Source organism: Vipera ursinii, assembly GCF_947247035.1.
Source record: "Vipera ursinii genome assembly, chromosome: 15".
Lineage (NCBI taxonomy): Eukaryota > Metazoa > Chordata > Lepidosauria > Squamata > Viperidae > Vipera > Vipera ursinii.
Genome location: NC_139528.1, coordinates 3645168 through 3671496, shown reverse-complemented (window position 1 = coordinate 3671496; position 26329 = coordinate 3645168). Strand labels below are relative to the sequence as shown.

The window sequence follows — 26329 nt, the reverse complement described above, 5'->3', positions numbered from 1 at the left end:
ACAACTCCAGCAGGGAAGGCAGTAAAATGGGGCAAAAGTCACTTGGCCAGTGTCTCACTTAACGACAGAAACTGCGGTCGTAAGTCGAGGACTACCTGCATCCAATTCTTTTTTTGTTTTTTCCTGTCCTAATCCGATCAGCGGCGCCAAGGGGAAGCCGTATCTGAGCCTCGACCAGCTGATGGAGTTTATCAACCAGAAGCAACGGGACCCCCCGCCTGAACGAGGTCCTGTACCCTCCCCTCACCCGGGCGCAAGTGCGCCAGCTGATCGCCAAGTACGAGCGCAACCAGCAGTTCCAGCAAAGGGGTAAGATGCCCCCCCCTTTTTTTTTTTTTTTTTTTTGGCCCCAAGGTTTGGGTTCGCGCGTCCCTGAACTCGGCACCGTCCCTCTTTACAAACCCGTTCTCGCGCAGTCCGCGGGCGACGGAACAAAACCGTGGACAGAGAAGAGAGAAGAAAAGCCAAATGCCAATAATAATAATAATTTATTAATAATAATAATAATAATAATTAATAATAATAATAATAGTAATAATAATAATAATAATAATAATAATAATAATAATAATAAATAATAATAATAATAATAATAATAATAGATTTGGACCCCTTTGTGTAGTGGTTAGGGGGCCGGATTCAAAATCGGGAGGTGGAAAGTTCGAGTCCCACCCACCACCCCAGGCAGGGAAACTGACCGGGCGACTTCGGGCCAGCAGTTCTCTCTCGGTCTGTCAGCCCTGCGAGGGAGTCCGGAGAAGAAGCAAAATACCGAGAACTAGGCAACCTCTTCACTGTCAGGTTTCCCTTAAGAGAATTTTGCAAAATGAAAATATTTCTTTTCTTTTAACTCTCCGGGAAATCAGCAGGGGTGGGGGTGGGGGGGGGTCCCTTCTGAAGCATGTCTCCTCCCCCTTCGGTGGGCTTTTTCACATGCCCATCCTCCCCTCTGTGGCTTCCCCTCGCATCTCCCAAGGTCATTCTTAACAGACCCTAGCCTAGTCCAGCCCGCCCCGCAGGATCGTTGCGGTGGGGAAAACCAGAGTCCGTTGTTGAGCTCGAGGCTGGCATGAGCCGAACCAAAACCAAGGCAGAAAATAATAATAATAATAATAATAATAATAATAATAATAATAATAATAATAATAATATCCATAATGACGGTAGTTATAAGACAGGGCTGGTTCTTGAACTGGAGCCGTGGTTGAAATTTTCCTGGTTCTGGTCAGTCCGTTAATTATCTTTTATTTGAAGTTCTAGGACTTTGGCCAAGGGAGTCTCAAGTTTTTCTCTTCCTTTCCCAGATCAGATGTCCCTGGAGGGTTTTGGGCGCTACCTGGGGGGTGAAGAGAACACCATCGTGCCCCCCGAAAAGCTGGACCTGTGTGACGACATGACGCATCCACTAAGCAGCTACTTCATTAATTCTTCACATAATACCTACCTCACAGGTACATATAGATACAGACTGGGCAGTTGTGAAGGCATCTGTCTCTCTCTATATTTTTATTTATATCATCTATATATAGCATTATCTATCTATCTATCTATCTATCTATCTATCTATCTATCTATCTATCTATCTATCTTCTTTAAATTCTTTATTCTTTATTATAACATGCCTCATTTGGTTTCAATTCAGCGTAGAGTTTCTCAACCTGGGCAACTTGAAGCTGTTATGGACTTCAACTCCCAGCATCCTTCAAACTCGGCCACGTTTGCAAAGGCTGCTGGGAACTGCAGTTCACATAATGTCCAGTGTTTCTCCACCCTGGCAACTTGAAGACGATTGATTGCAACTCCCAGCATCCCTTTCACTCGGCCAAGCGTGCAAAGACTGCTGGGAACTGCAGTTGACATAACATAAACGGGGGGTGGGGTGGCGGGGTTTGTCTCCAAACGTGGCCCTTTGATGACTTGTGGACTTCAGCTCCCAGAATTCCTCAGCCAGTACGCTGGCTGGAGAATTCTGGGAGTTGAGGTCCACCTATCTTAAACTTATTGAGGTCGAGTGTTTTAGAGGGTTGTGGTGTCGCAGAATTGGAGCATCCCACGTTAAATGAGATTGTTAGCGAGTTCTTTAATTCAAGATGATTTGCAGAAGCATTTGAAGGTCGAAGCATTAAACTGAGTTTGCGGCTGATAGAAGAATTTAATGACTCATTTTTTATGGCTAGCACTGAACATTTTATTGACATTCCGGCACCAGGCAGAGGGGACTCCACCCAGTTCTTTATCTATTGGTACAATTTGTTTTTTTCACCCTTTACCACAGAGATGGGGAATTTTTGCTCTAAGTCAGCATTTCTCAACCTTAGCAATGTTAAGATGTGTGCATTTCAACTCCCAGAATTCCCCAGCCAGCTTGCTTTAAGATTTGTGGACTTCAACTCCCAGAATTCCCCAGCAAGCAATGCTTTAAGATTGGTAGACTTCAACTCCCAGAATTTTCCAGCCATCTTAAAGTTCCAAGTTTGAGAAGCAGTCCTCAATTATTATGTGAAGTGCAGTTCCCAGCAGCCTTTGCAAACTTGGCCAAAAGTGAGGGATGCTGGGAATTGGAGTTTTGCAACAGCCAGGGCCAGAACTGACTGCAGACTGTTTGAACATTGTGGCAAACCCTGATATGATTGGCTTGATCTTGGCTTAAGAGTGGCACGCAAACCCAACCGTTGCCATTTATGGCTTAGTTGCACAAGGCCAGGCTTCAGGCACGGCTGTGAATCCAGCCACTGCGTAGAAACGAAGCCAACAAGGGAATAAAAGCAACACAATTGCAGAATAATTCAGATAATTGAAGGTGGGAATCTTTCCTGTTGCAGCCTCTGGAGACGCCATTCCAATTAGCTGGCGCCAAAGAAAGAAAAATTTTCTCTCTCGGATAATAGCTTGCCATTTCCTAGCATCCCCGGAGGAGAACTGGGGTGTAACATTTCTGGCCTCAGTTTGTGAAGTGAAAAGCTTGCACAGTAGGCAGGCAGACAGACACAGATAGATAACCTTTATTGTCATTTTTTTTTAAAACTGTGGGCACATTGGCACACATTAAAAATGAAATTCTGTTCCCTGCTCTCAAAAGTTAGATGAGAGGATAGATAGATAGATAGATAGATAGATAGATAGATGATAGATAGATAGATAGATAGATAGATAGATAGATAGATAGATAGATAGATAGATGATAGATAGATAGATAGATAGATGATTGAAAGTATATAGAGAGATGATTGAAAGGATGGATGGATGGATGGATGGATGGATGGATCGATGGATCGATCGATAGACAGATAGACAGACAGACAGACAGACAGACATGGATGGATGTATGGAATAGATGGATAATAGATAGATGAGATGATATAGATAGATAGATGAGAGATGGAGAGAGAAGAGAGCCATGGAAGATAGATAGATAGATAGATAGATAGATAGATAGATAGATAGATAGATAGACAGACAGACAGACAGACAGACAGACAGACAGACAGACAGACAGACAGATAGATAGATGAGAGGATGACGGGATAGACAGACAGATAACTTTTATTGTCATTTTTTTTACTGTGGGCACATTGGCACACATTAAAAATGCAATTCTGTTCCCTGTTCTCAAAAGTTTCCACGTACAAAACACACATTTGAGCACGCTACACGCAACCTGTGAGTAAATCCCCTTACCTACAAAGAGCATATAAATTTGAATCCCTGTCCCTCCTGAATGCATAGCGGGAAGAGGAAGCTTGAGCGTTTCACAAGCTTAATACTTGTACGCAACGAAACGGTGATGGAATCTTAACTCTATCTAACCCTTCCTCTTCTTTTTTTTCTTTCTTTTTTTCCCCCTCTCCGTGTGCTCTTTCCTCCCTCCAGCCGGGCAGCTGACGGGCAATTCCTCCGTGGAAATGTACCGGCAGGTGCTCTTAAGTGGGTGCCGCTGTATCGAACTTGATTGCTGGAAGGGGCGTCCCCAGGACGAAGAACCGTTCATCACTCACGGCTTCACCATGACGACGGAAGTCCCCTTCAAGGTGCCTGTTGGGGGGTCCCCCTCTCTCTTCACTGGAGGGCAAGGGACCCTCCCCCTCCTTCACTTTTTCAATCCAGTCTTTCTTCTTAAGTCTAGAATCTGGGAATCAGGACATCGGATGGGACCTGAGAGGTCATTTAGTCCAACCCCCCCCTCCCGTCTCAAGGCAGCAACCCCGGGGGAGATGGGCGGTTAAAAATAGGGAATATAAATAAAATAAAGCGCTGTCGCGGTGCTCCTCAGACTTGGCAACTTGAAGATGGGCGGGCTCCAGCTCCCAGAATTCCCCAGCCAGTATGCTTCAAGATGGGTGGACTTCAACTCCCAGAATTCCCCAACCAGTATGCTATATGTTGGGTGGACTTCAACTCCCAGAATTCCTCAGCCAGTATGCTTTAAGATGGGTGGACTTCAACTCCCAGAATTCCCCAGCCAGTATGCTTTAAGATGGGTGGACTTCAACTCCCAGAATTCCCCAGCCGGTATGCTTTAAGATGGGTGGACTTCAACTCCCAGAATTCCCCAGCCAGTATGCTTTAAGATGGGTGGACTTCAACTCCCAGCTTGCTTTGAAATGTCTGGACTTCAGCTCCCAGAATCCCCCAGCCAATATTAAATCCCTTCGCTCTCATCTCGCTCTGTTGCAGGAGGTCATCGAGGCCATCGCGGAAAGCGCCTTCAAGACGTCGCCCTACCCCGTCATCCTGTCGTTTGAGAACCACGTTGATTCGTGAGTAAGCTACTTGTGGCCAGAGCGGAACTGCGTGGGAGACGTCATTTTTCCCCCCTCCTATCCTGTTTTTATGGAGGCTTCGGAAAAACTGATTTTTACTGATTTTTCCCCTTTCTAGAGCGAAGCAGCAGGCTAAGATGGCCGAGTACTGCCGAAGCATCTTCGGGGACGCCCTTCTGATCGATCCCTTTGAAAAATATCCGGTGAGTAACTCTTGATCAGGGGGTCTTCAAACTTGGCCCTTCGACGACTCGTGGACTTCAACTCCCAGAATTCCTCAGCCAGCGTGCCCAGTTCGAAGACACCCCTTCCCCCGCTCTTGATGGACCTTGCTGAGTTCTATTTGCAGGTCATCTTCAACGTACCACCAATTCCGGTTGTTAAGTGAGGCATTTGTTTTTGCCTCATCTTACCCCCTCTCTCGCCACACTTCTGAAGCGAATCCCGGCAAGAGTTCAATTAGTAACACGGTCGTTAAGGGAATCTGGCTTCCCCCCATCGAATCGTCAGAAGGCTGCAAAAAGGGGGTGGGGGGGTGGGACGGTGTCACGTGATCTTGGCCCACAGCAACGGTCATAAATCCGAGTCAGTTGCCCAGCAGCATCCGAATTTTAATCACGTGACCCTGGGGAATGCTGCGAAGGCCGTCCTAAGTTGCACTTTTCAGTACCGTCGTAACTTTGAACGGTCGTTAAACGAACTCTGGTCAGTTGAGGACTGCCTGTTATATATAAGAGAGGAGACGTGGGAAGAACAGATGATCTTTGATAGTCCTCAACTCCTGCCGCTTTTTCCCAAGTTAAGAGGTTTGTGTGTGTGTGTGTGTGTGTGTGTGTGTGTGCGCGTGCGTTTTCGGTTCAGCTGTTTTCCCAATTTGTGATCCTGGGGGATGCTGCGAAGGCCGTCTAAGTCTGAAAAACTGTCCTCAGTCACACTTTTCAGCACCGTCGTAACTTTGAACAGTCATTAAACGAGCTCTTGTAAATAAGAGACGTGGGAAGAACAGATGATCTCTGATAGTCCTCAACTTCTGCCTCTTTTTCCCAAATTAAGGGGTTTGTGTGTGTGTGTGTGTGTGTGTGTGTGTGTTTCGGCTCAACTGGTGTCCCAACTTTCCCCCTCTTCCTGCAGCTCCAGCCCGGCGTGGCCTTGCCGAGCCCCCAGGAATTATTGGGGCGCATCCTGGTGAAAAACAAGAAGCGCCGGAGCCACGCCAAGGGGACGGAAGGCAGCGTCCGCAAACGGGTGCTAGAGCAGACGCTCAGCTCCTACAGCGACTCTTCCGGGGTGGGCGAGCCGGGTTCTCCCGCCCTGGGTAGGCACCCCCAAAGTTATTGCTTTGGTTTCCTTTTATTAAATCCACATGCAGCCTGTCTGACCACCGTCCCAAGCGACTCTGGATGGTGGCTTGTCTTTTGGGGGGAAAGGTTCAGCCTTGGTTAGTCAAGAAGCCGACTCTTCCCAAAGTCCAGGGGCTGAAGGAAGGGGAAAGAGAGAAGAGGGAGGGAGGGGAAGGGGAGGAGGAGGGAAAGACGAAAGGAAGGGGAGGGATTAAGGAAGGAAGGAGGGAGGGAGGAAAATGGGAGGGAGGGAGGGAAAGAGGGAGGGAAGGAAGGAAGGAATTGAGGGAGGGAGGGAGGGAGGGAGGGAGGGGAAGGGGAGGAGGGAGGGAAAGAGGAAAGGAAGGGGAGGAAGGAAAATGGGAGGGAGAGGGAAGGAAGGAAGGAAGAAGGAATTGAGGGAGGGAGGGAAGAAGGGGAAGGGGAGGAGGGAGGGAAAGGGAAGGAAGGAAGGAGGAATTGAGGGAGGGAGGGAGGGAGGGGAGGAGGGAGGGAGAGAGGGAAGGAAGGAGAGTAAGGAAGGAAGGAATTAAAGAAGGAAGGGGGAGGGAGGGAGGGAGGGGAGGAAAGGGAAGGAGGAAGGAGTCAAAGAATAAACGGAGAGTGTAAGCAAGGAAAGAAGGAAAGTTGAAGAAAGACGGGAAAGAAAGAAAGAAAGAAAGAAAGAAAGAAAGAAAGAAAGAAAGAAAGAAAGAAAGAAAGAAAAAGATTCAGTACCAAGACGTCGCTTCCCGCCTTCTTGACCGCACTCATAATTCTAAATTTGCCCCTGGCTCGCTCACAACAGCCCCTCTGCTCTCTATAAGCCGTCCGTCCTTCCACGCAGCAGCGCAGGAAATTAACCTCCCGCCAAGCAGCCCTGGCAGCTCCGCAGGAGCGAGAAGCCGATCGGATCGTCCGGGCCGGAGAAGCCGCAGCAGGCAAAGAAAAGTAGCCGAGGCTGGCAAAGGAAAGCCAGAAGCTGGTTTGATTTGGGCTCCTCGTCTCTTCCTCTCCCTTCAGGCTCTCCCTTCGCCGAACAGCCGGAGACCCTTGGCTCGATCCTGACCAACGGCGAGGAGAAGACCCCCGACAGGGTGGCAAAACTAGGGGAACCCCGCAAATCTATCGGTGAGACTTCCCTGGAAAAGCATCCCCAAACCGCTGCAGGTCCAAACTGAGGGGACGAAAAGGGTTTCCCAATATGCCGGCTGGGGGATTCTGGGAATTGAAGTCCACCCACCTTAAAGCAGGGTGGCTGGGGGATTCTGGGACTTGAAGTCTACTTAAAGGAATTCTGGAAGTCCGTCCCTCTTGAAGCAGGCTGGCTGGGGGATTCTGGGAGTTGAAGTCCACCCGCCTTAAAGCACGCTGGCTGGGGGATTCTGGGAGTTGAAGTCCACCCACCTTAAAGCACGCTGGCTGGGGGATTCTGGGAGTTGAAGTCCACCCGCATTAAAGCAGGCTTGCTGGGGGATTCTAGAAGTTGATGTCCACCCACCTTAAAGCAGGCTGGCTGGGGGATTCTGGGAGTTGAAGTCCATCCCACTTAAAGCAAGGTGGCTGGAGATTTCTAGGAGTTGAAGTCCAACATCTTAAAGTCTGCTGGCTGGGGAATTCTGGGAGCTGACATCCAAACATCTTAAACTTGCTAAGTTTAAAAAAAATGCTCTTTTAAATGATAGCCCAGATGGACTCTTTTATGTAATGTTTAACAGTTAACTCACCTGGGAACTGTAGTTCTTTGGGGGTTCAGCTCACAAAGTGGCGTTTTACCCATCCCAGAGACACCCCCCCCCCATAACCCCTTCCTTTCTCTCCACCTCCAGACCGGGAAGCAGAGAGTGAGGAGGAAGAAGAACAGCCGGACCCCAAAAAACCTACAACCGATGAGGTACGTGGAAGGGGGTACGCGACCGTCCTAAATATGAACCACCTGTCAAAGTGTCCGAATTTTGATCACCTGACCGGGGGGGTGGGGGAATGCTGCAACAGTCATAAGTGTGAACCACGGTCATAAGTCCCTTTTTCCAGTGGCGTGGTAACGTGGAACAGTCACCGAGTGAACAGTTATTTTTTTTTTTATTAAAGAGTTTTACAAAAACAAAATTTTACAATATATCCCCAAATCCCTCCCACCCCAAACCCGCCCACTTTCCCCCCCCCACTTCCCAGAGCTAAATACAGGATTATAGTTACAATAATCATATTCTAAATAAAAATTATGCATAATGTACAATTAACCAAATTCATAATTTTTAAATTTTAATTTAATTTTTAATTTTAATTCCATTTATATCCCGCCCTTCTCCGAAGACTCAGGGCGGCTTACAAGCTTAGCAGTAGTAGTTAAAGCAATAATGTGCTTTAACTCCCCTTTAACATAACTACATACAAAGTACCAATAACAATATCCCACTAAAATCTACTCATAAGCTAAATGGAACTTTTTAGTCCCATATTTGTTCTGAATATAATCTATCCATCTCCTCCAAACTGAGATATATCTTTCCTGTGAATGATCTTTCAAATAAGCAGAAATCTTAGACATTTCTGCAAGATTCGAAACTTTAAGCACCCATTCTTCTATAGTAGGCAAACTATCCTTCTTCCAATATTGTCCCACCAGTAACCGTGCTGCTGTTATCATGTTCAACATCAAGTTAGTTTCTTTAACATCACAATCTACAACAATACCCAATAGAAACAATTGCGGAGAAAACTTTATCACCGAGTGAACAGTTATAAGTTGAGGACGACCTGTGTTTTATTTTTCTTAACTCCCAGGAGTCCTTGCGAGAGCCCTGATGGGTAAAGATTCCATTTCCCGGGGTTTTCCCCCCCCCCCAGCCTTGAGCCAGAGGGGATTCTGGGAAATGGAGTTTGAAGACGGTCGGGACAGTTTTCAAAGTTTTGCCTTGCTGACACTGGTTCTTCCCATTTTTCTTCCCCAATCGCCCGCAGGGCACGGCCAGCAGCGAAGTCAACGCCACGGAGGAGATGTCAACGTTGGTCAATTACATCGAACCCGTCAAGTTCAAGTCCTTCGAAGCGGCCAGCAGTGAGTGGCGGGTGGGGGGGGGAAGGGGGAGAGACACGGACGAGCGACGGCGACCGGCTCAACGGTGGCTGAATTCAGCTTCTGCCTTTGGAATCGGGATCTTTTGGGGTGTAGGAATGTGTCCCAGGGGTGCCTGGTTAATGTGCCCTCTTGAATTACAGCGACCATATTTTCTCGGGGGGAAAAAATATACAGGGAGTCCTGGAGTTAAACAGCCAGAAAATTTGTCGCGGTCATTAAGGGAGGCACCATGTGACTGCATCCGTTTTTACAGCCTCTTTTTGGGGGGGGCTTGGGGGGGGAAGGCTGGCTGGGGAATTCTGGGAGTTGAAGCCCGCAAGTCTTCAAAGTTGCCACCTTTGGAGACCCGTGCTCTTATGAGAAAGGGGCATATGGTAACTCTAACCCTGACCGTAATCAAAACAGGGTTTTCATTCCCACCGTTGTGATTTTTTTATTTTTGGACTCTCCCTCCTTCCTTGCAAAAAAAAACAAAACGTGATCCTTGAGATCTAGAGACTTGCCTCGAGTGCTTAAATACGCGGCTGGACAGTCCTCAAATTCAGGGCGTTTCGACTGAATGACGGCCAGTTCCTTTGCGTCTCCAAAATTCCACCAGCCAGATTTAAAGCAAACTTGGTGGGAGAAAACTCCCTTAGCGATGGAGGGCTAGTGTCTAGCTTTCTGACCAGCCTTACCTCGCAGGGTTGTTGTTACAGGGAAAATGGGACCCTAGGCGCACGCAGAAGACTGACACCCCGCTCTTTCTTTCCTTCCTGCTCTTCTAGAAGGCAACAAATGTTATGAAATGTCTTCCTTTGTGGAGACCAAAGGATTGGAGCAGCTGACAAACAGCCCCATGGAGTTTGTCGAGTATCCTGGATAGTTCCCAAGCCAACGTGGAGCTCTCGAACCCACGTCTCTTGTCTCTCAGAAGCCCCTTCTCCCTTTTTTAAAAAAAAGTGACTGGGCTTTGGCATGGCTGATATTTATCCGTATTTCCCGTATTAATTGATGTTTTCGCTCCGGTCCAAGTGAACACGACGGTGGGGCGGGGTTCAAATCTGGCGTTCTTTTCCGACATGGTGAAAACAAGGTAGTCCTCAAGTTACGACCACAACTGAGCACAACATTTCTGCCGCTAAGCGAGACGGGTTGAGGGGAGTTTTTGCAAGCTTTCTTGCCACTACTGTTAAGTGAATCGCTGCGGTGGTTAAGGTAGTGACCCGGTTGTAGAGTGAATTTGGCTCGTCAGAAGGACACCAAAAAGGGGATTGCATAACCCCGGGACGCTGCGACCGTCATAAATGTGAGTCAGTCGCCAAGCGTCTGAATTTTGATCACGTGACCCCCGGGGATGTTGCCAGGGTTGTCGGTGGGGAAAAACGGTCCAACGTGAGTTTTTCAGTGCCGTCGTAACTTTGAACGGTCCCTAAACTGAGGACTACCTGCAGTGTCAATTTTGACGACTCCCCAGGATTCGGGGTCAACCCCAGGGGTATTAGGACCTCGCTGCTCTAAAAGGGATCCTGCCTTGAGTAGGGGTTGGAATAAATGACCTCTCGGGTCCCACCCAACGGTGTGGTTCGTTAATTCTGAGGTTCAGAAGAAAGGCTGAATTGAAAGGCAAGCTGAGGAATGGGTTGGGTGGGATTGCTTTGAGCTGCGAAATACACGTTGATGGACAGCTGACCACCCTTACCGGCTTTATCGGCCTTGACACGGATCCCTCCCAGATACAACAAGAAGCAGCTTAGCCGAATCTACCCCAAAGGGACACGGGTGGATTCCTCCAACTACATGCCACAGCTCTTCTGGAACGCCGGCTGTCAGATGGTGGCTCTCAATTTCCAAACCCTGGGTGAGTTTCCCTTTCTGGATGCCAATGAGGACTAGGAACTTGCCCGGGCCTGTAATGTGTTGAAAAAGGGCGTCCCTTTCTTTCCCTGGAACTTTTCGTTTGCGGCCTCGTTTCGATCGCTTGAATGAGATCGGCTGTAGTTGAGCTGGCCCTCGAAATGTCCACCCAGAGGCACTTGGAAGGACAACAAGGTTATTAATTTAATTCTTTTTTAATTTTTGTATTTTTGTACTTTTATATGTTTGCCCTGTTCACCGCCCTGAGTCCTTCGGGAGAAGGGCAGTATACAAATAAAATTATTATTATTATTATTATTTATTAAATTTATTAAAATTGGTGGGCCGTCCATCTGACGATCGAGCGACCGCTAAAACGGACGTTCCTGTGCTTTGCAGACGGTTGCTAAAATTCGTGTTTGTTTCCGTCTTCTATTTTTTGAAACGTTTTTGGTGCCTTAGCCAAAAAGCGGGTGGCTTCGATAAATGAATTTCCCATTTTCCATCTGTTTAGTTTCCTGTCTACCCCGAAAACGTGGCCCGGAGCTTTAAATCCTCAATAAAAACACGACCCCTTCTAGATAAATAAATCTTCGCCTCTAAATATAAAGGGAGGCGTGGAGCTGGGGGCTGCACAGGGCGTACCCTGCGGCTTTGCTCGTTGCCGTCAGCTTTGCCTCTGCTAGTATCATGAGGGCTAGGAACTTGGTTTGCATTTTGGTATCCTCCCGCCCGCCCCCTTTCCACGCAGACTTGCCAATGCAGCTGAATCTGGGCACCTTCGAGTACAATCGCCGGAGCGGCTACTTGCTCAAGCCCGAATTTATGCGACGGTCGGACAAGTTTTTCGACCCTTTCACTGAAGACATTGTGGATGGCATCGTGGCAAACACCGTCAGAGTGAAGGTTGGGAGGCATGGCGAGGTGGAGGGGGGGTGAAATTGGGTGGAAACTGTGTAGATACCTCACAGTTGTGACTTTGAGGGGAGGGAGGGAGGGAAGGAAGGAAGGAAGGAAGGAAGGAAGGAAGGAAGGAAGGAAGGAAGGAAGGAAGGAAGGAAGGAAGGAACGGGAGGGAGGAGAGAATGGGAGGGAGGGAGGAGGAAAGGAAAGAAGGAAGGAAGGAAAGAAAGAATGGGAGGGAAGGAGGGAAAGGGAGGAAGGAAGGAAGGAAGGAAAGGAAGAAAGGAAGAGTGGGAGGAAGGGAAGGAGGGGGAGAGGGAAGTAATGGGAGGGAGGGAGGAGGGAAGGAAGGAAGGAAGGAAGGAAGGAAGGAAGGAAGGGAAGAAGGGAGGGAGAAAGGAAAGGAAAAGAAAAGAAAGGAAGGAGGAAGGAAGGAAAGGAAGGAAGGAAAAAGGGAACAAGGGAGGGAGAAAAGGGAAGGAAGGAAAGGAAGGAAGGAAAAAGGGAACAAGGGAGGGAGAAAAGGGAAGGAAGGAAAGGAAGGAAGGAAGGAAAAAGGGAACAAGGGAGGGAGAAAAGAAATGGAAGGAAGAAGGAAAGGAAAGAGAAGGAGGGAGAAAAAAGATTGACAGAAAGGAGGGAGGGAGGGAGGGAAGAAGGCAGGAAGGAGGGAAAAAGAAGGAAAAAGAAAGGAAGGAAAAGAAGGAATAAAAGGAAGGGCAGGAAAGAAGAAGGAAAAAAGGAAGATGGGAGGAGAGAGAAGGAAGGAAAGAAGGAAGGAAAAGGAAGGAAAAGAAGGAATAAAAAGGGAAGGGCAGGAAAGGAAGAAGGAAAAGAGAAGAAAGAGGAAGGAAAAAAGAGAAGGAAGGAAGATGGGAGGAGAAGGAAGGAAGGAAAGAAGGAAGGAAGGAAGGAAAAGGAAGGAAGGAAAAGAAGGAATAAAAAGGGAAGGGCAGGAAAGGAAGAAGGAAAAGAGAAGAAAGAGGAAGGAAAAAAGAGAAGGAAGGAAGATGGGAGGAGAAGGAAGGAAGGAAAGAAGGAAGGAAGGAAGGAAAAGGAAGGAAGGAAAAGAAGGAATAAAAAGGGAAGGGCAGGAAAGGAAGAAGGAAAAGAGAAGAAAGAGGAAGGAAAAAAGAGAAGGAAGGAAGATGGGAGGGAGAAAAATTGGCAAGCAAACCTATTGGAGCTAGCAATCTGAGCGGGAGAGAGTTCTTCTGAGCATATACAGAGAGTTGCATCAGAAAGCGCATTCAACCAGCGTTTTAGGGCTAAGACGGGAAACGCATCTTCTCAGATTATCTCCGGGCAGTTTCTCTCGGATAAGAGGATCGGCATCTACGTCGAGGTGGACATGTTTGGGCTGCCGGTGGACACCAAGCGCAAATTTCGCACTCGGACCTCCCAGGGCAACTCCTTCAACCCCGTTTGGGACGAGGAGCCGTTTGTCTTCCAGAAGGTGAGCGTGGGAAAAACCGGGAAGGTTCATTCGAGAAGCCTGTATTTTTTTTGGGCAGAGGTGGGCAGCGTTGACGTTCCTCGAGGCCGTGAACCAGGGTACTCCTGAGCATGTGCAGAGTGCGTTTCTTCCTCGCCCGACATTTCAGCTTTGGCTGATCTGCCCCAAGGTTGTGTAGGTGTGTTATGAGCGTGTTTGTGTGGGTGGAGCATCCATGGCACCATCGGAACTCGGCTCTTCCCTTCCAGCAGTTCTTTCTACTCTCTTGTTTGCCCAGGTCGTGCTGCCGACCCTTGCCTCGCTGCGCATCGCCGCTTTTGAGGAGGGTGGCAAATTTGTGGGCCATCGGATCTTGCCCGTCTCGGCCATCCGTGCAGGTGAGTTCCTCCATTTCCCTCCTGCCCCCCCCCCAGTGGCAAAGTTATTGCAGAGTTTGTTCCCTCGTCCCCCTTCTGCAGAATAATGGGATTTTCATGCTTGAAGTAGGACTAGAACTCACCGTCTCCTGGTGATTGGCCCAAAGTCACCCAGCTGGCATTCGTGCCTAAAGCAGGACTAGAACTCATTGTTTCCTGGCAATTGGCCCAAAGTCACCCAGCTGACATTCATGCCTAAGGTGGGACTAGAACTCACCGTCTCCTGGTGATTGGCCCCAAATCACCCGGCTGGCATTCATGCCTAAGGCAGGACTAGAACTCACCATTTCCTGGTGATTGACCCAAAGTCACCCAGCTGACATTCGTGCCTAAGGCGAGACTAGAACTCACCGTCTCCTGGCGATTGGCCCAAAGTCAGCCAGCTGACATTCGTGCCTAAGGCGGGACTAGAACTCACCGTCTCCTGGCGATTGGCCCAAAGTCAGCCAGCTGACATTCGTGCCTAAAGCAGGACTAGAACTCACCATCTCCTGGTGATTGGACCAAAGTCACCCAGCTGGCTTTCAGCCTAAGGCGGGACTAGAACTCACCATCTCCTGGTGATTGGACCAAAGTCACCCAGCTGGCTTTCAGCCTAAGGTGGGACTGGAACTCACCGTCTCCTGGTGATTGGCCCAAAGTCACCCAGTTAGCTTTCATGCCTAAGGTGGGACTAGAACTCACCGTCTCCTGGTGATTGGCCCAAAGTCACCTGGCTGGCATTCATGCCTAAGGTGGGACTAGAACTCACCATCTCCTGGTGATTGGCCCAAAGTCACCCAGCTGGCTTTCAGCCTAAGGCGGGACTAGAACTCACCATCTCCTGGTGATTGGCCCAAAGTCACCCAGCTGGCTTTCAGCCTAAGGCGGGACTAGAACTCACCGTCTCCTGGTGATTGGCCCAAAGTCACCCAGTTAGCTTTCATGCCTAAGGCGGGACTAGAACTCACCGTCTCCTGGTTTCTACCTGGTGCCTTAATCATTAGACCAAACGGACTTTATACAAATAATTCCAGCACATCATATTGCATGTTTTTATTTATTGCATGTTTGGGCGGGAGATGTAATTAGAAGGTCCCTTTCAGCCGTATAATTCTGTCTATCTGGAGATCCTGGAGATCAGGACTGGCCGATTTCTCCCTCTGTCTTAACACTCCTGTGCTAATGTTGTGTGTTTGTGTGTGTGTGTGTGTGTGTGATTTTCTCTTTCTCAGGATACCACTATATTTGTCTGCGCAGCGAAAGCAACCAGCCCCTCTGTCTCCCGGCCTTGCTGGTCTACACCGAAGCTTGCGACTATATTCCCGATGATCATCAAAGTAAGAATAATGGCTTGTGGAAAGGGGGGGGCGGGTCCTCCCGGGGTGGGTGGGGGCACTCTGATGCTGTCGGCCCTTCAAGGTAGACCGGATCAGCCCACGCCGGTAATCCATTTACAACCGTATCTTTAGCGACCGTTCAAAGTTACCAAAAAAAGGGGGGGGACTTCTGAACGTTTTTCACCTATAACGACCGTTTTGCGGCATTTCCACGTTCACCCGATCAAAATTCAGATGCTTGTCAACTATTGATGACGGTAGCAGTGTCCGTGTGTGTGTGTGTGTGTGTGTGTGTGTGTGTGTGTGTGTGAGGTGATCCGCTTTTGCCACCTTATGACAAGCGAAGCCCAGTGGGGAAGGCAGATTCACTTAACAACTGCGTTGCTAACTTAACAACTTCAGCAATCCTGTTCCCGCAGGCGTCTTCAAACGTGGCAGCTTTTAAGACTTGTGGACTTCAACTCCCAGAATTCCTCCACGAGTCTTAAAAGTTGCCACGTTTGAAGACCCCTGGCTTACAGGCATCATAAATTTAATAAAACCGAAATAAATCGTGTAAATACACACTACATATATATAAGTGGCGAGGAAGTTCGTAAAATGGGGCAGCATCCCCCTGGCTCGTCTGAGCGACCTAAGTCACTTTTTTCCTGTGCCGTTGTAACTCCGAACGGTCATTAAATGGACGGTTGTTAATTGAGGAACTCTCTGTAATCTCCGCCTTGCGGTAGGGTACACATGGCGGCATATGGGCGTGCGACAGAGAAAGCCAGGGTCTGAGAATCGGAGCCAGATTCTCCGTCTAATCCCTGTCTAATCCCTGTCTAATCCCAATCCCTGTTTTCTTGGGAAAACGCTTGGCCTTAAGGCGCTCTGTCTTCTCTCCCCAGATTACGCCGAGGCCTTGATTAACCCAATTAAGCACGTCAGTTTAATGGACCAGCGGGCCAAGCAGCTGGCTGCCCTGATTGACGAGAGGGAGGTGAGGACTTCCGGAGTGGGAAAACGGCGCCCAACGTGACGGACAGGTTACGGAGGGTGGAGATCCCCGGGTCATTCTTGCATTAAATCGAGGGGTCGGTTTTGGGACAAGTCGGCGTCGGGTCGGGTATCACAGAGCGATTTCGGGTGGCAGAGAGGGAGGGGGCATTTAAAAGGGCTGGGAAATTTCATTTCCCTCTACCTCCCCCCACCACCACCGTTTGGCAGGAGAACGTGGAGAAGCCGAAGGAGTCCCTGTTGAGGAGTCCGTCTTGCAGCACCACGGGACCGGCCCGAGATGTCCAGAAACCCCTCCCGGATGTGCTGCCCCCAACTCGGACCCCCAGCATCATCCCCAGTCAAGGTAAAGCAGTAGCAGTAGCACTTAGACTTATAGACCGCTTCGCGGTGCTTTCTCTGGGTTCTCATTTGTACTGACCTCGCAAGGAGGGAAAGCTGAGTCGGTCTTGAGCTGGTCAGGATCAAACTTTTGGCAGTTGGCAGAGTCAGCCTGCAATACTGCATTCTAGTCATTGGGAAGGAAGGAAAGGAAAGGAAAGGAAAGGAAAAAGGGAAGGGAAGGAAGGAAGGAAGGAAGGAAGGAAGGAAGGAAGGAAGGAAGGAAGGCAGGCAATAGCTCTTAGACTTATATACCGCTTTACAGCCCTCTCTAAGTGCATTACAGACTCAGCCTCTTGCCCCCCAACAATCTGGGTCCTCATTTTTACCCACCTCAGATGGACGGGAGGCTGAGTGAGCCTTGAACCGCTCCGGATCGAACTGCTGGCAATCGGCAGAGTCAGCCTGTAATACTGCACCACAAAGGCTGAAAGAACACGCTGCATTGAGAAATTTCCTCAGCCTGTATAAAATTCCTATTGGCTGCTGGAATGGTGGGGGAGGTGTCTTTTTGCCCACTGTGGGAAAGTTGGGGGACAAAGAAGGGGGCCCCACATTTTTCTGCCTAGCCGAGGTTTGAGATTGGAATTTCAGAAACTCTGAAGTCCGTTTTTCCTCCCAAAATCTGAATTCCTTCTCTTCCTCTTCTCACATTCTCTAGGCCAGAGAGATGACTTGATTGCAAGCGTCCTGGCAGGTAAGGATAGGGGTGTTTTGCCAGCCCCCATAGCCCCAAAGGAGGCCCGTTGACAGCCGTGGAGAGTTACGACTTACGACGGGTCCTCGTGCTTACGACCGCTGCAGCATCCTCACAATTCGCATGATCAGCCCTTTGCAAACCAGCATGTGTTTACAACCGTTGCAGCATCCGGGCTCATGCGATCCTTATTCACAACCTTCCCAGCCGGCAGAGCCAATGGGGGGGGGGAGGAAAGCCAGATTCACTTAAGAACGGCGGTGATTTGCTTAACATCCGTAAGGGCGCAAAATCAGAGGTGACTCCTTTTAATAACCACCTCGGAAATTCCCGGTTGCGATTGTACGTCGAGAGTTACGTGCTTATTTACACTTCCGGTTTTACAAGCCACCGAGAGTCGCTTTATCAGTCAGATGGGCAGCATATAAATTTATTTATTTTTTTTTAAAAAAAAGCCACTCAAGTTCCTAGTCCATATCGACGTGGAGAAAAAACTTGAGGACGGAGAAGCAGAGGGCAGCATGATGTGTTGTCATAATTGCCATCTCACGCTCTCTTCCCTTCCCATTTCCTTCTCCCCGGAAACCTGGACTCCGCAAACCCTCATGGTTTGCTCTTCTCTTCCAGAGGTCTCTCCGCCTTCCATGGAAGAACTGAGGCAGCAAAAGGCTTTTGTGAAGTTGCTGAAGAAGCAATATCGGGAGCTGAAGGAGCTCCGTCGCAAACACATGAAAAAAATTTGCAGCCTCAACAAAAAGCAGAACGCCCAGCTGGAAAAAAGCCGGCTACGTAGCCGGGAAGGGTGAGAATAATCAGATTTTTAGCACGTGTGCAAGAATAAGAAACCCACAAAAAGGACCATTTAGATGAGATTCGCCATGCAGGGGAAAAAAGAGAATTACAGCAGGTTTTCTCCTCTGAAAGAGAGATTCAGAGCAATTTTTCCAGGCTGAAAATGAGAAGTAGGACAGATTCTCCGTGCCAAAAAGGAGATTTACAGCAGATTCGTCATGCAGAAAAAGAGACTTAAAGCCAATTGACTAGGCAGAAAAGGAAGATTTAGAGCAATTTCTTTAGGCCAAAAAAGGAGATTAAACAGCAGGTTTTCCATGCAGAAAAGAAGATTTAGCCTATTTTTTCCCGGGCAGAAAGAGATTTAGAGCAGGTTTCCATGCAGAAAAGGAGATTTAAAGCACGTTTTCCATGCAGGAAAAGAGATTTAGAGCTTTTCCCACGCAAAAAAAAGATTTCGAGCAGATTTTTTTCCCAATGCAGAAAAGGAGAATTCGAGCAGAGCTCCAACCCTGGAAATTTTCAAGAAGAGACTGGACAGCCATTTGTCCGAAATGGTCTAGGATTCCCTGCCTGAGCAGGGGGTTGGGCTAGATGACCTCCAAGGTCCCTTCCAACTTTATTATTATTATTATTAACCTCGCTGTCCGCCGTCCGGAAAAAAGGGGTTGTTGTTGTTATTATTATTATTATTATTATCATCATCATCTGTAGCAGCCCCTCAAATAACTGCTATCATGTCTCCTTTGTTGGCAGCTCTCAAAGCTCTTTAGAGGGAGCCCGGCAAGGACAGAACCATGAGGAACCTCAACGGAAGCTGGATCTTCAGGAATGGCAAATGCAGGGCGGTCTGCTACGGCTGCGTGAGGCTCAGCACCAGGTGGAGAGGGAGTTGAAGCGAGACCACTTGCACCAGGTATTCCCTACTCCAGGGGTCTTCCAACTTGGCCCTTTGATGACTTGTGCACTTCAACTCCCAGAATTCCTCAGCCAGGCACGCGTTCTGGGAGTTGAAGTCCACAAGTCATCAAAGGGCCAAGTTGGAAGTCCCCTGCTCTACACAGTGGCCTCTGCTCTGCCCAGTCCTCTGGCCGGCCACACCCTGACTCCACAGCCCGATTGGTGACTGCGGAGATTCCAGTTTCTAGTCCTCATGGCAGAAAGGGGCGGGAAATCAAGCGCAACCTCAGAAGGGGTGGGCTGGGCTAAAAAAAAAAGCCAGCTAATAAGGGAAAACTTTGTAATTTTTCCTGCCCTTGGGAATACAGGCTGGCTTCATTCTTAGTTTACTTATCCAGACTTTATTAATACACCTCGATTAATTAATAAATATACAGTTTTATAAAGGCTCAGTCTGCATCCCAGTCCTCAGGAGTCACCGTGGGGCAAGCAGGGCGGCAAACCAATCTAAAATATATATTAAATGATATTTAATACCTTTATTATACATGTAATAGATTTAAATGTATAAATAAATAGGAATGAATGAATGAGTGAACAAGCAAATGAAGGAAGCCCATTGGTGGATCTATTTTGTTTGTGGAAGTCCTCAACGTATGATTGTAATTAAGCCCAGAATTATGGCCGTACGTTGTGATAGTCATAAAGAAGTTGATGGCATTTTTTTGCAGATGTCATTAAGCAAAACACCCAGGTATCGGGTTTCCTGCCTGAGCAGGGGGTTGGACTAGATGACCTCCAAGGTCCCTTCCAACTTTTTATTATTATTATTATTATTATTATTATTATTGTTGTTGTGTTGTTGTTGTTGTTGTTGTTGTTGTTGTTGTTGTTATTATTATTATTATTATTATTATTATTATTATTATTATAGTTTCTCTGCTCTGTTTTCCTGTGGCTTCTCCCCACCTTAGGCCCAGCAGCGCTTAAGAGAAATCGCTCAGGAATATCAGATGGCTCAGTTGAAGAAGCTGAAAGAAACGAGCGAGAAGTGAGTCGTAGCGCGACGAGAGGCGACAGGCGCCGGATGAGGAGCGTGGGAATTTTGCCTTCCGCTTCATCCCGCCGCCTGTCATTGGTTGCCCTCGGGGTGTGGCTTTTGGGACTTCAGGAAAACATTTTGTTCCTGATCCGGCTGTTAATTCCTCTCCTTCCTAATACAAGCAATCCTTGACTTACGACCACCATTTCTCTTGTTAACGGAGGCATTCGTTAAATGGGCTTTCCCCCGTTTTACGACCTTCCTTGCCACCCTTGTTAAGTGAAACCACTGCGGTTTTTAAATTAGTAACTCGGTCGTTAAATGAATCTGGCTTCCCCCATTGGCTTTGCCTGTCGGAAGGTCACAAAAGGGGATCGCGTGACCCCCCCGGGAGACTATGGCCATCATAAAGGCGAGTCAGTTGCCAAGCACCCAAATTTTGATCAGGTGGCCACGGGGGGGGGGGACGCTGCAACGGACGTTAAGTGTGAAAAACAGCTTTTTTTTAGTGCCGTTGTCACTAAACAAATTGGGGACTATCCGTCGAGCGACGTTTTTAAATTTGGTGGAGAGGAAAAAATAAAATAAAACAGCGGGTTGTAATTTGAATAATAAACGTTTAGCTCCCCTTTGGCGAGACTTTCGAGGGTTTGGGATTAAAAAAAAGATAATTTACACGTCGTGGAATGAGCACTAAGGTGGCTTGTCGTCCCTTTGCGTGTTAGAGAGAAGAAGGAACTGCAGAGAATCCTGGATCGAAAACGGCACAACAGTATCACGGAAGCGAAATCTCGCGAGATGAGCAAAAAGGACATGTAAGAGCAGGGCCTGTTGTGATTCAGGGTCAGCCTGCGGGTTCGGCAGTTGGGTCGGACGACTCAGAGGAGGAGGAGGGTGTTGAAGATCTTGCTGATGAGAGGCCTCAGCCAGGCCCCTCCCACTTGGTCACCATGGAGACCCAGCTGTGTGAGCCTGACAGCGTGGATGAAGATGACCCACACCTGGCCCTGTTCAAGGACGCCCGACGCAGGAGGCAGTCAATCAGGAGTAAACAGAGGAAGGCAATGGGGCTTCTCAGAAGGAGGCAGAGAGAAGCCACGCCCTGAACTCTATATAAGGGGAATGTGTAGGGAGGGCTGGTTTGCTGAAGGCAACCGCTTGGATAGTTCATGTTTCTTAAAGCTCCTGTTTCTTGGTTCGTGTCTTGTTTGTTTTTGTAACTATAAATTTGGCAGGCGTAATTCCAGCCTCTTGCCGTTTGTAAAGGGGTTGTCCCTGCCTTTTCTGCAGGTCTGGTACAGAACAGGGCCGGAAGAAAAGCCAAATTGTAGGGCGATTGGTGTGGGCGAGCGAACGAGTTGTCAGGGATTGTCCTTAACCTTGTTTGTTTCTCCCCAGGGAGTTAACCGAGATAAACCGAAGGCATATCACTGAATCCGTAAACTCCATCCGGAGGGTAAGCCTCTAACAATCCAGCATTTTCCGAATGGTCAATGTTCAATTTCCCCTTTTTTAAAAAATTCTAACGGGAGCCAAAGAGGCTGTCGTTCTCACACAACGCAACACACCGCAACGCTACTGTAAATCAGCATCACCAAAAGAAAAAAGGAAAAAAAAAAAGAAATAGGAAACTTAAGTTAAAGGTTTACAGACTTATAAAGCTTTCCAGGACCGGGGAGAAAGATACAATTCTGGATGAATCTTAATTTATTGGATTGATGTTTTGAGTTGAGTTGAGCGCGCGCACACCCAGCTCCTCCCAAAACGTGAAAATTCCATATTTAGGATTAATCGGGAGAAGGGCGGTATACAAATTAAATTATTAAATTAAATTAAATTAATCTGCACCCAGGTTCTGAATATTTCTGGGTGGCCTTCAAGGGGCGGCCCCAAGATGATCGCATTGCAGTTGTCTAGACTGGAGCGAACAAAACAGGGCCAACTTTGATTCCCCTGGAAAAGAGGATTGGGGGTGAACCAGCCGATGAAGTTGGAAGGCTGCTGTTCTGCTCCTTTGCTTATTCTTTCTTTCTCTCTCTCTCTCTCTCTCTCTCTCTCTCTCTCTCTCTCTCTCTCTCTGTCTCTCTCTCTCTTTTTTTTTTTTTCTTCTTTCAATTCCACCAGCTTGAAGAGGCCCAGAAGCGACGCCAGGAAAAGCTACTTTTGGGACACCAGGAAATGGTGCAACTGATTGAGGACGAAGAACCCCGGGTGGGTGATTTTACAAAGGTCACCAAGACCAACTTTGGGCCTCGGGAGAGAGGGCAAAGAGATGGTACAAGGGAACAGCCAGATAAGAGAGAGCTGAGCCCTCGGCTGCATAATGGATGGAGAATGAGGCCCGGAAAGGACACACACACACACACACACACACACACACACACACACACACACACCTAGTTTCTTAGTCTGTAAAGGAAGGGGGTGAGAGAATCTAGATCTATGAAAAGAGTTCAGAGTTGTGCAGGTAGGTGGGAAAGACTTTTGGAAACAGAGCAAAGACACCCTAACCCAGGAACAGTCAGATAAGAGTCAGCCTAGCCCTCAGATGTATAATGGGTGGAGACAGAGGGTCAGAAGGGACCCTCCCTAATTTCTTAGACTGTAAAGTGTGGTGGGTGGGTAGACTCTAGATCACAGGTCTGCAACCCGCGGCTCCAGAGCCGCATGGGGCTCTTTCAACCGTCTCCTGCGGCTCCCAGTCTTCTGCCATGTGCAGTCCAAAAAAAAAAAACTGGGACTAAAAAAGTTCAACCAATGAATTCAAATATGCAGGGTAGGCGCATATCTCGCCTTGGCTCCACTCTTCAGACAAACCCTGTTCCGCGCATGTGCGCATGTACGTGCATGCGCACACATTTTTTGCGGCTCCCAGTTTATCTTTTTGTGAGGGAACCGGTTCCGAGTGGCTCTTTCACTGTTTCAGGTTGCTGACCCCTGATCTAGATCTAGGGAAAACAGTTCAGAATGTGTGCAGGTATGCGTAATGATATCTGGGAAGACCTTGGGAGACGGAGCAAAGAGACCGTGCTCAGAAATGGTCAGATAAGAGACAGCAGAGCCCTCAGATGTACAACAGGCAAGGCAAGAGGCTCACAAGGAACCCTCCCTGGTCTCTTGGGTTGCAAAGGAGAAAGCTGGAATGTGGGAAAGACTTCAGGGTGAAGAGATGCTTGCTAAGGCAGGGGTAGGCAACCTTAGCTCTTCAACTCCCAGAATTCCTGAGCCGGCACGGCTCAGCTTGGAAACCCTCTCCATTTCTCCTCGGCGTTGGCCGGCTCAGGAATTCTGGGAGTTGAAGTCCACGACTCATAAAAGAGAACAAGGTTGCCTAGCCCTGTGCTAAGGGAAGAGCCAGATAAGAGCCAGCTGAGCCCTCAGCTGCATAACAGGCGAGGCAAGAGGGCTGGGCCTCTCAGGCTGTAAAAGAGACGGCGGGAGATTGGCATCTTCAAACTCCTCCTGTAGCTTTGCAGACCTGCAGAATGAACTCCTCTGCTGGTGTCTCCCGTCCGTTCTACCCGGCAAGGCTGACGGTTGCAAAAGCTCGGGTCCGCTTTGGGGATCCAGACGTTTTGCGCCCGCTTTCGCCTCGTCTTCCTCCCCTTCACTCCTCCTCTCCTTCTTCCCTAGTTGATAGCTCAGCTGGAGCAAGAGTGGCAACTGGAGGGCTCGTCCCTCACCCAAGACATCGGCCGTTTCCTCCAGGAAGAGCGCGACGGGGGAGTCAGCAACGGACACTCCCCCGGCCCCGGCGTCAGCGCCTTGGCCCCCGAAGACGAGCTGACGGTCTTGTGAAGCCAACGGACAGCAAGGGACGCCACTGCGGCCGGCCGCGAACGAGAAACGTGGGGGTGGGGGGGCAGCAGCTCTGCGTGTTAAAAACACCCCCCCCCGTGTCAGCGGGCGGGGGGAGCGCAGGACCAGCTGGGGGGAAAAACACACACACACACACACACACTAAAAGGCACTTCTCGTTTCCTTTCCTTTCTTAAAGTTTTATTTTTTTAACTTTGATTTTCGATTATTTTATTGCTGACTGTGTAATGTGTCTCCCCCCCCCCCCAAATCCTCAGCGGTGCATTGAGACTGGAGAAAGACTCGGGGGAGGAGATTTTGGCAGAGGGGGAGGGGAGAACCACGGTTGGAAAATCCACTCGCGCCCCCCCCCTCGAAATGTATGCACGCGCCTGCACCCCTACCCGCGTATTTGCACGCCGTTTGTAGCAGTGGAAAAACGCGCACGCTGCTTGTCCCCATTGAATGCATGACTAGAGACAAAGGCCATCTTTTCGTTGCAACTTGGAAGCGGGGGGGGGGCAAAGGGCTATTTTAAATGCAACCCCCCCTTTTTTTTTTCTTTTCAAGCACAACAACCGGGAAGGAAAAAAGGGAAATGTAGTTTTTCACCTTCCCTGCAGCTGGACGGGATTTGCCGGCTGCATTGGGGGTGGGGGGGAAACCACTGGGTTGGCTGGAAGGCTGTCCGGGAGCCAAGGACGGCGGTGAGGGAAAAGGGACAAAAGAAGTCAACGGTGTAGGCAGGTCCGTCCGTTGTTGCTTTGGGGATGGGTACAACGAGGAGAGGATCAGGGCCGGCCATCGGCCGATCAACCGTGCCTCTTTTTCTCCGGAATGGCATCGTTTGCTGTTATTTCTCTATTTTTATTTTTATTTTTTAACGTGAGTAATAAAGCTGTAATTCAGCATGGTCTCCCGTTGGATTCTTGCCACCAGCTGGGGGAAAAACGTTTTGCATCAGGCTCCTGGGTCGTGCTTAGAGGCAGCTGCACGGGGAGGGCAGAGGAAAAATTCAGGGCATGGGAAATGAAGGGCACCCATCTTAGAAAGTGGCCGAGTTTGGAGACCTCACGTTTACAATGCTTTATTCTGCTGCCCCCAAATATTGGCTGTCCCAATTGGGAATGATGGGTGTTGTAGTCCAACCCCTTTGAGGGCTACCAACTTTTTTGTAAGTCTGATGTCACCCGAAAACGAGTAGGGAAAATGGCCGCAGCCGTGCTCATTTTCAAGTTCATTTATAAGTTCACCCTTTTAATAGATCTGGTTTATAGAGCATCGCCCCCCCTTTGACAGATTATTTTTATAGATCCACCCCCTCAAAAAGATCCTGTTTATAAACCCCTTTTATAGATCCACCCTTGTTACGTCAAGTTACAGAAATCCCCTTTCGATGGATCCCTTTTATAGATCCACCCTTATGTGTTCGATTTATAGAAACCCTATTGATGGATTCCTTTTACAGATCCACTCTTGCTGTAAGTCTTGATTTATAAAAAACCCCTTTTGTTAGATCCCTTTTATAGATCCACCCGTTATGTTTGATTTTAGAAATCCTGTTGATGGATTCTTTGTACAGATCCACTTTTGCAGTAAGTGATTGATAGATCCCTTTTATAGATCCACCTTCGTTATGTGTTTGATTTATAGAAATCCTGTTGATGGATTCTTTGTACAGATCCACTCTTGCTGTAAGTCTGATTGATAGATCCCTTTTATAGATCCACCTTCGTTATGTGTTTGATTTATAGAAATCCTGTTGATGGATTCTTTGTACAGATCCACTCTTGCTGTAAGTCTGATTGATAGATCCCTTTTATAGATCCACCTTCATTATGTGTTTGATTTATAGAAATCCTGTTGATGGATTCTTTGTACAGATCCACTCTTGCTGTAAGCCTGATTGATGGATCCCTTTTATACAGTCCCCTCTTGATATAAGTCCGGTTTATAGAAACCCCACCCCGTTTATAAATCCCCCTCTTTCAACCCGATCCCTTTTGCAGATCCACCTTTTCTTTTCCAGCCGCGAAGGGACGAGATTTTCAGCAGAGCGAAAACCGTTTACAGTTCAATGCACAACAGTCTGCGGGAATTTTTGATATTCTGTTTTTTTGTTGTTGTTTTTGTCGTGTTTTTTTTTTAAAGAAAAATCACAAACTCACAAATAAAACACTCACAAAACAGAAAACAGATGCGAAGTTAGCGCAGGCAGGCAGGAGACGTAACCCAGCGCATGGTCAGGAACCAGACGGCAGGAAAAGGCCGAAGACGGACATTCGGGCGTCAGGACAAAGTGACGGAGAGGTGAGAGACCGGCTGTGGGGCGGGTAGGGGGGGTACGAGCTGCCATGCAAACGGGGGGGTTCCCAATGCACCCCCATTTTGGTGGGGAGAGGGAACAGTGGGGTGAAAAATACACGGAAACACGCATATTTGACTAAGTGAATTTGAGCACGGGAAGTCCTCCACTTAAGACAATTCATTTAGTGACGGCTCAACGCAAGGACCCTACTGAACAAAGCGATGGACAAGGGGGTTCTCTCACTTAACGGCCGTGGCTGTGTCCCTGTGATCATGTGACCCAAAAATTCAGGCCGATGACGACGGTTGGAGGGTCACGCGG

General features: G+C 48.4%; 1 protein-coding gene across 1 annotated transcript; it reads left to right on the top strand.

The window, feature by feature from the left end:
• Positions 1-26: 26 nt before the first annotated feature.
• Positions 27-24609, top strand: PLCB3 (phospholipase C beta 3; the record flags this gene model as incomplete). Its single annotated transcript, XM_083373962.1, is given in 27 exon segments — positions 27-31; positions 142-211; positions 213-309; positions 1305-1451; positions 3871-4028; positions 4675-4757; positions 4879-4963; positions 5892-6075; positions 7103-7210; positions 7909-7973; positions 9044-9140; positions 9929-10013; positions 10877-11001; positions 11749-11903; positions 13195-13356; positions 13634-13733; positions 14987-15091; positions 15982-16073; positions 16301-16436; positions 17133-17168; positions 17796-17970; positions 18717-18876; positions 19835-19911; positions 20628-20717; positions 21301-21358; positions 22027-22113; positions 23536-24609. Coding segments are annotated over 27 exon segments (2907 nt in total). The 3' UTR covers positions 23701-24609.
• Between the last annotated feature and the right edge of the window lie 1720 nt (positions 24610-26329).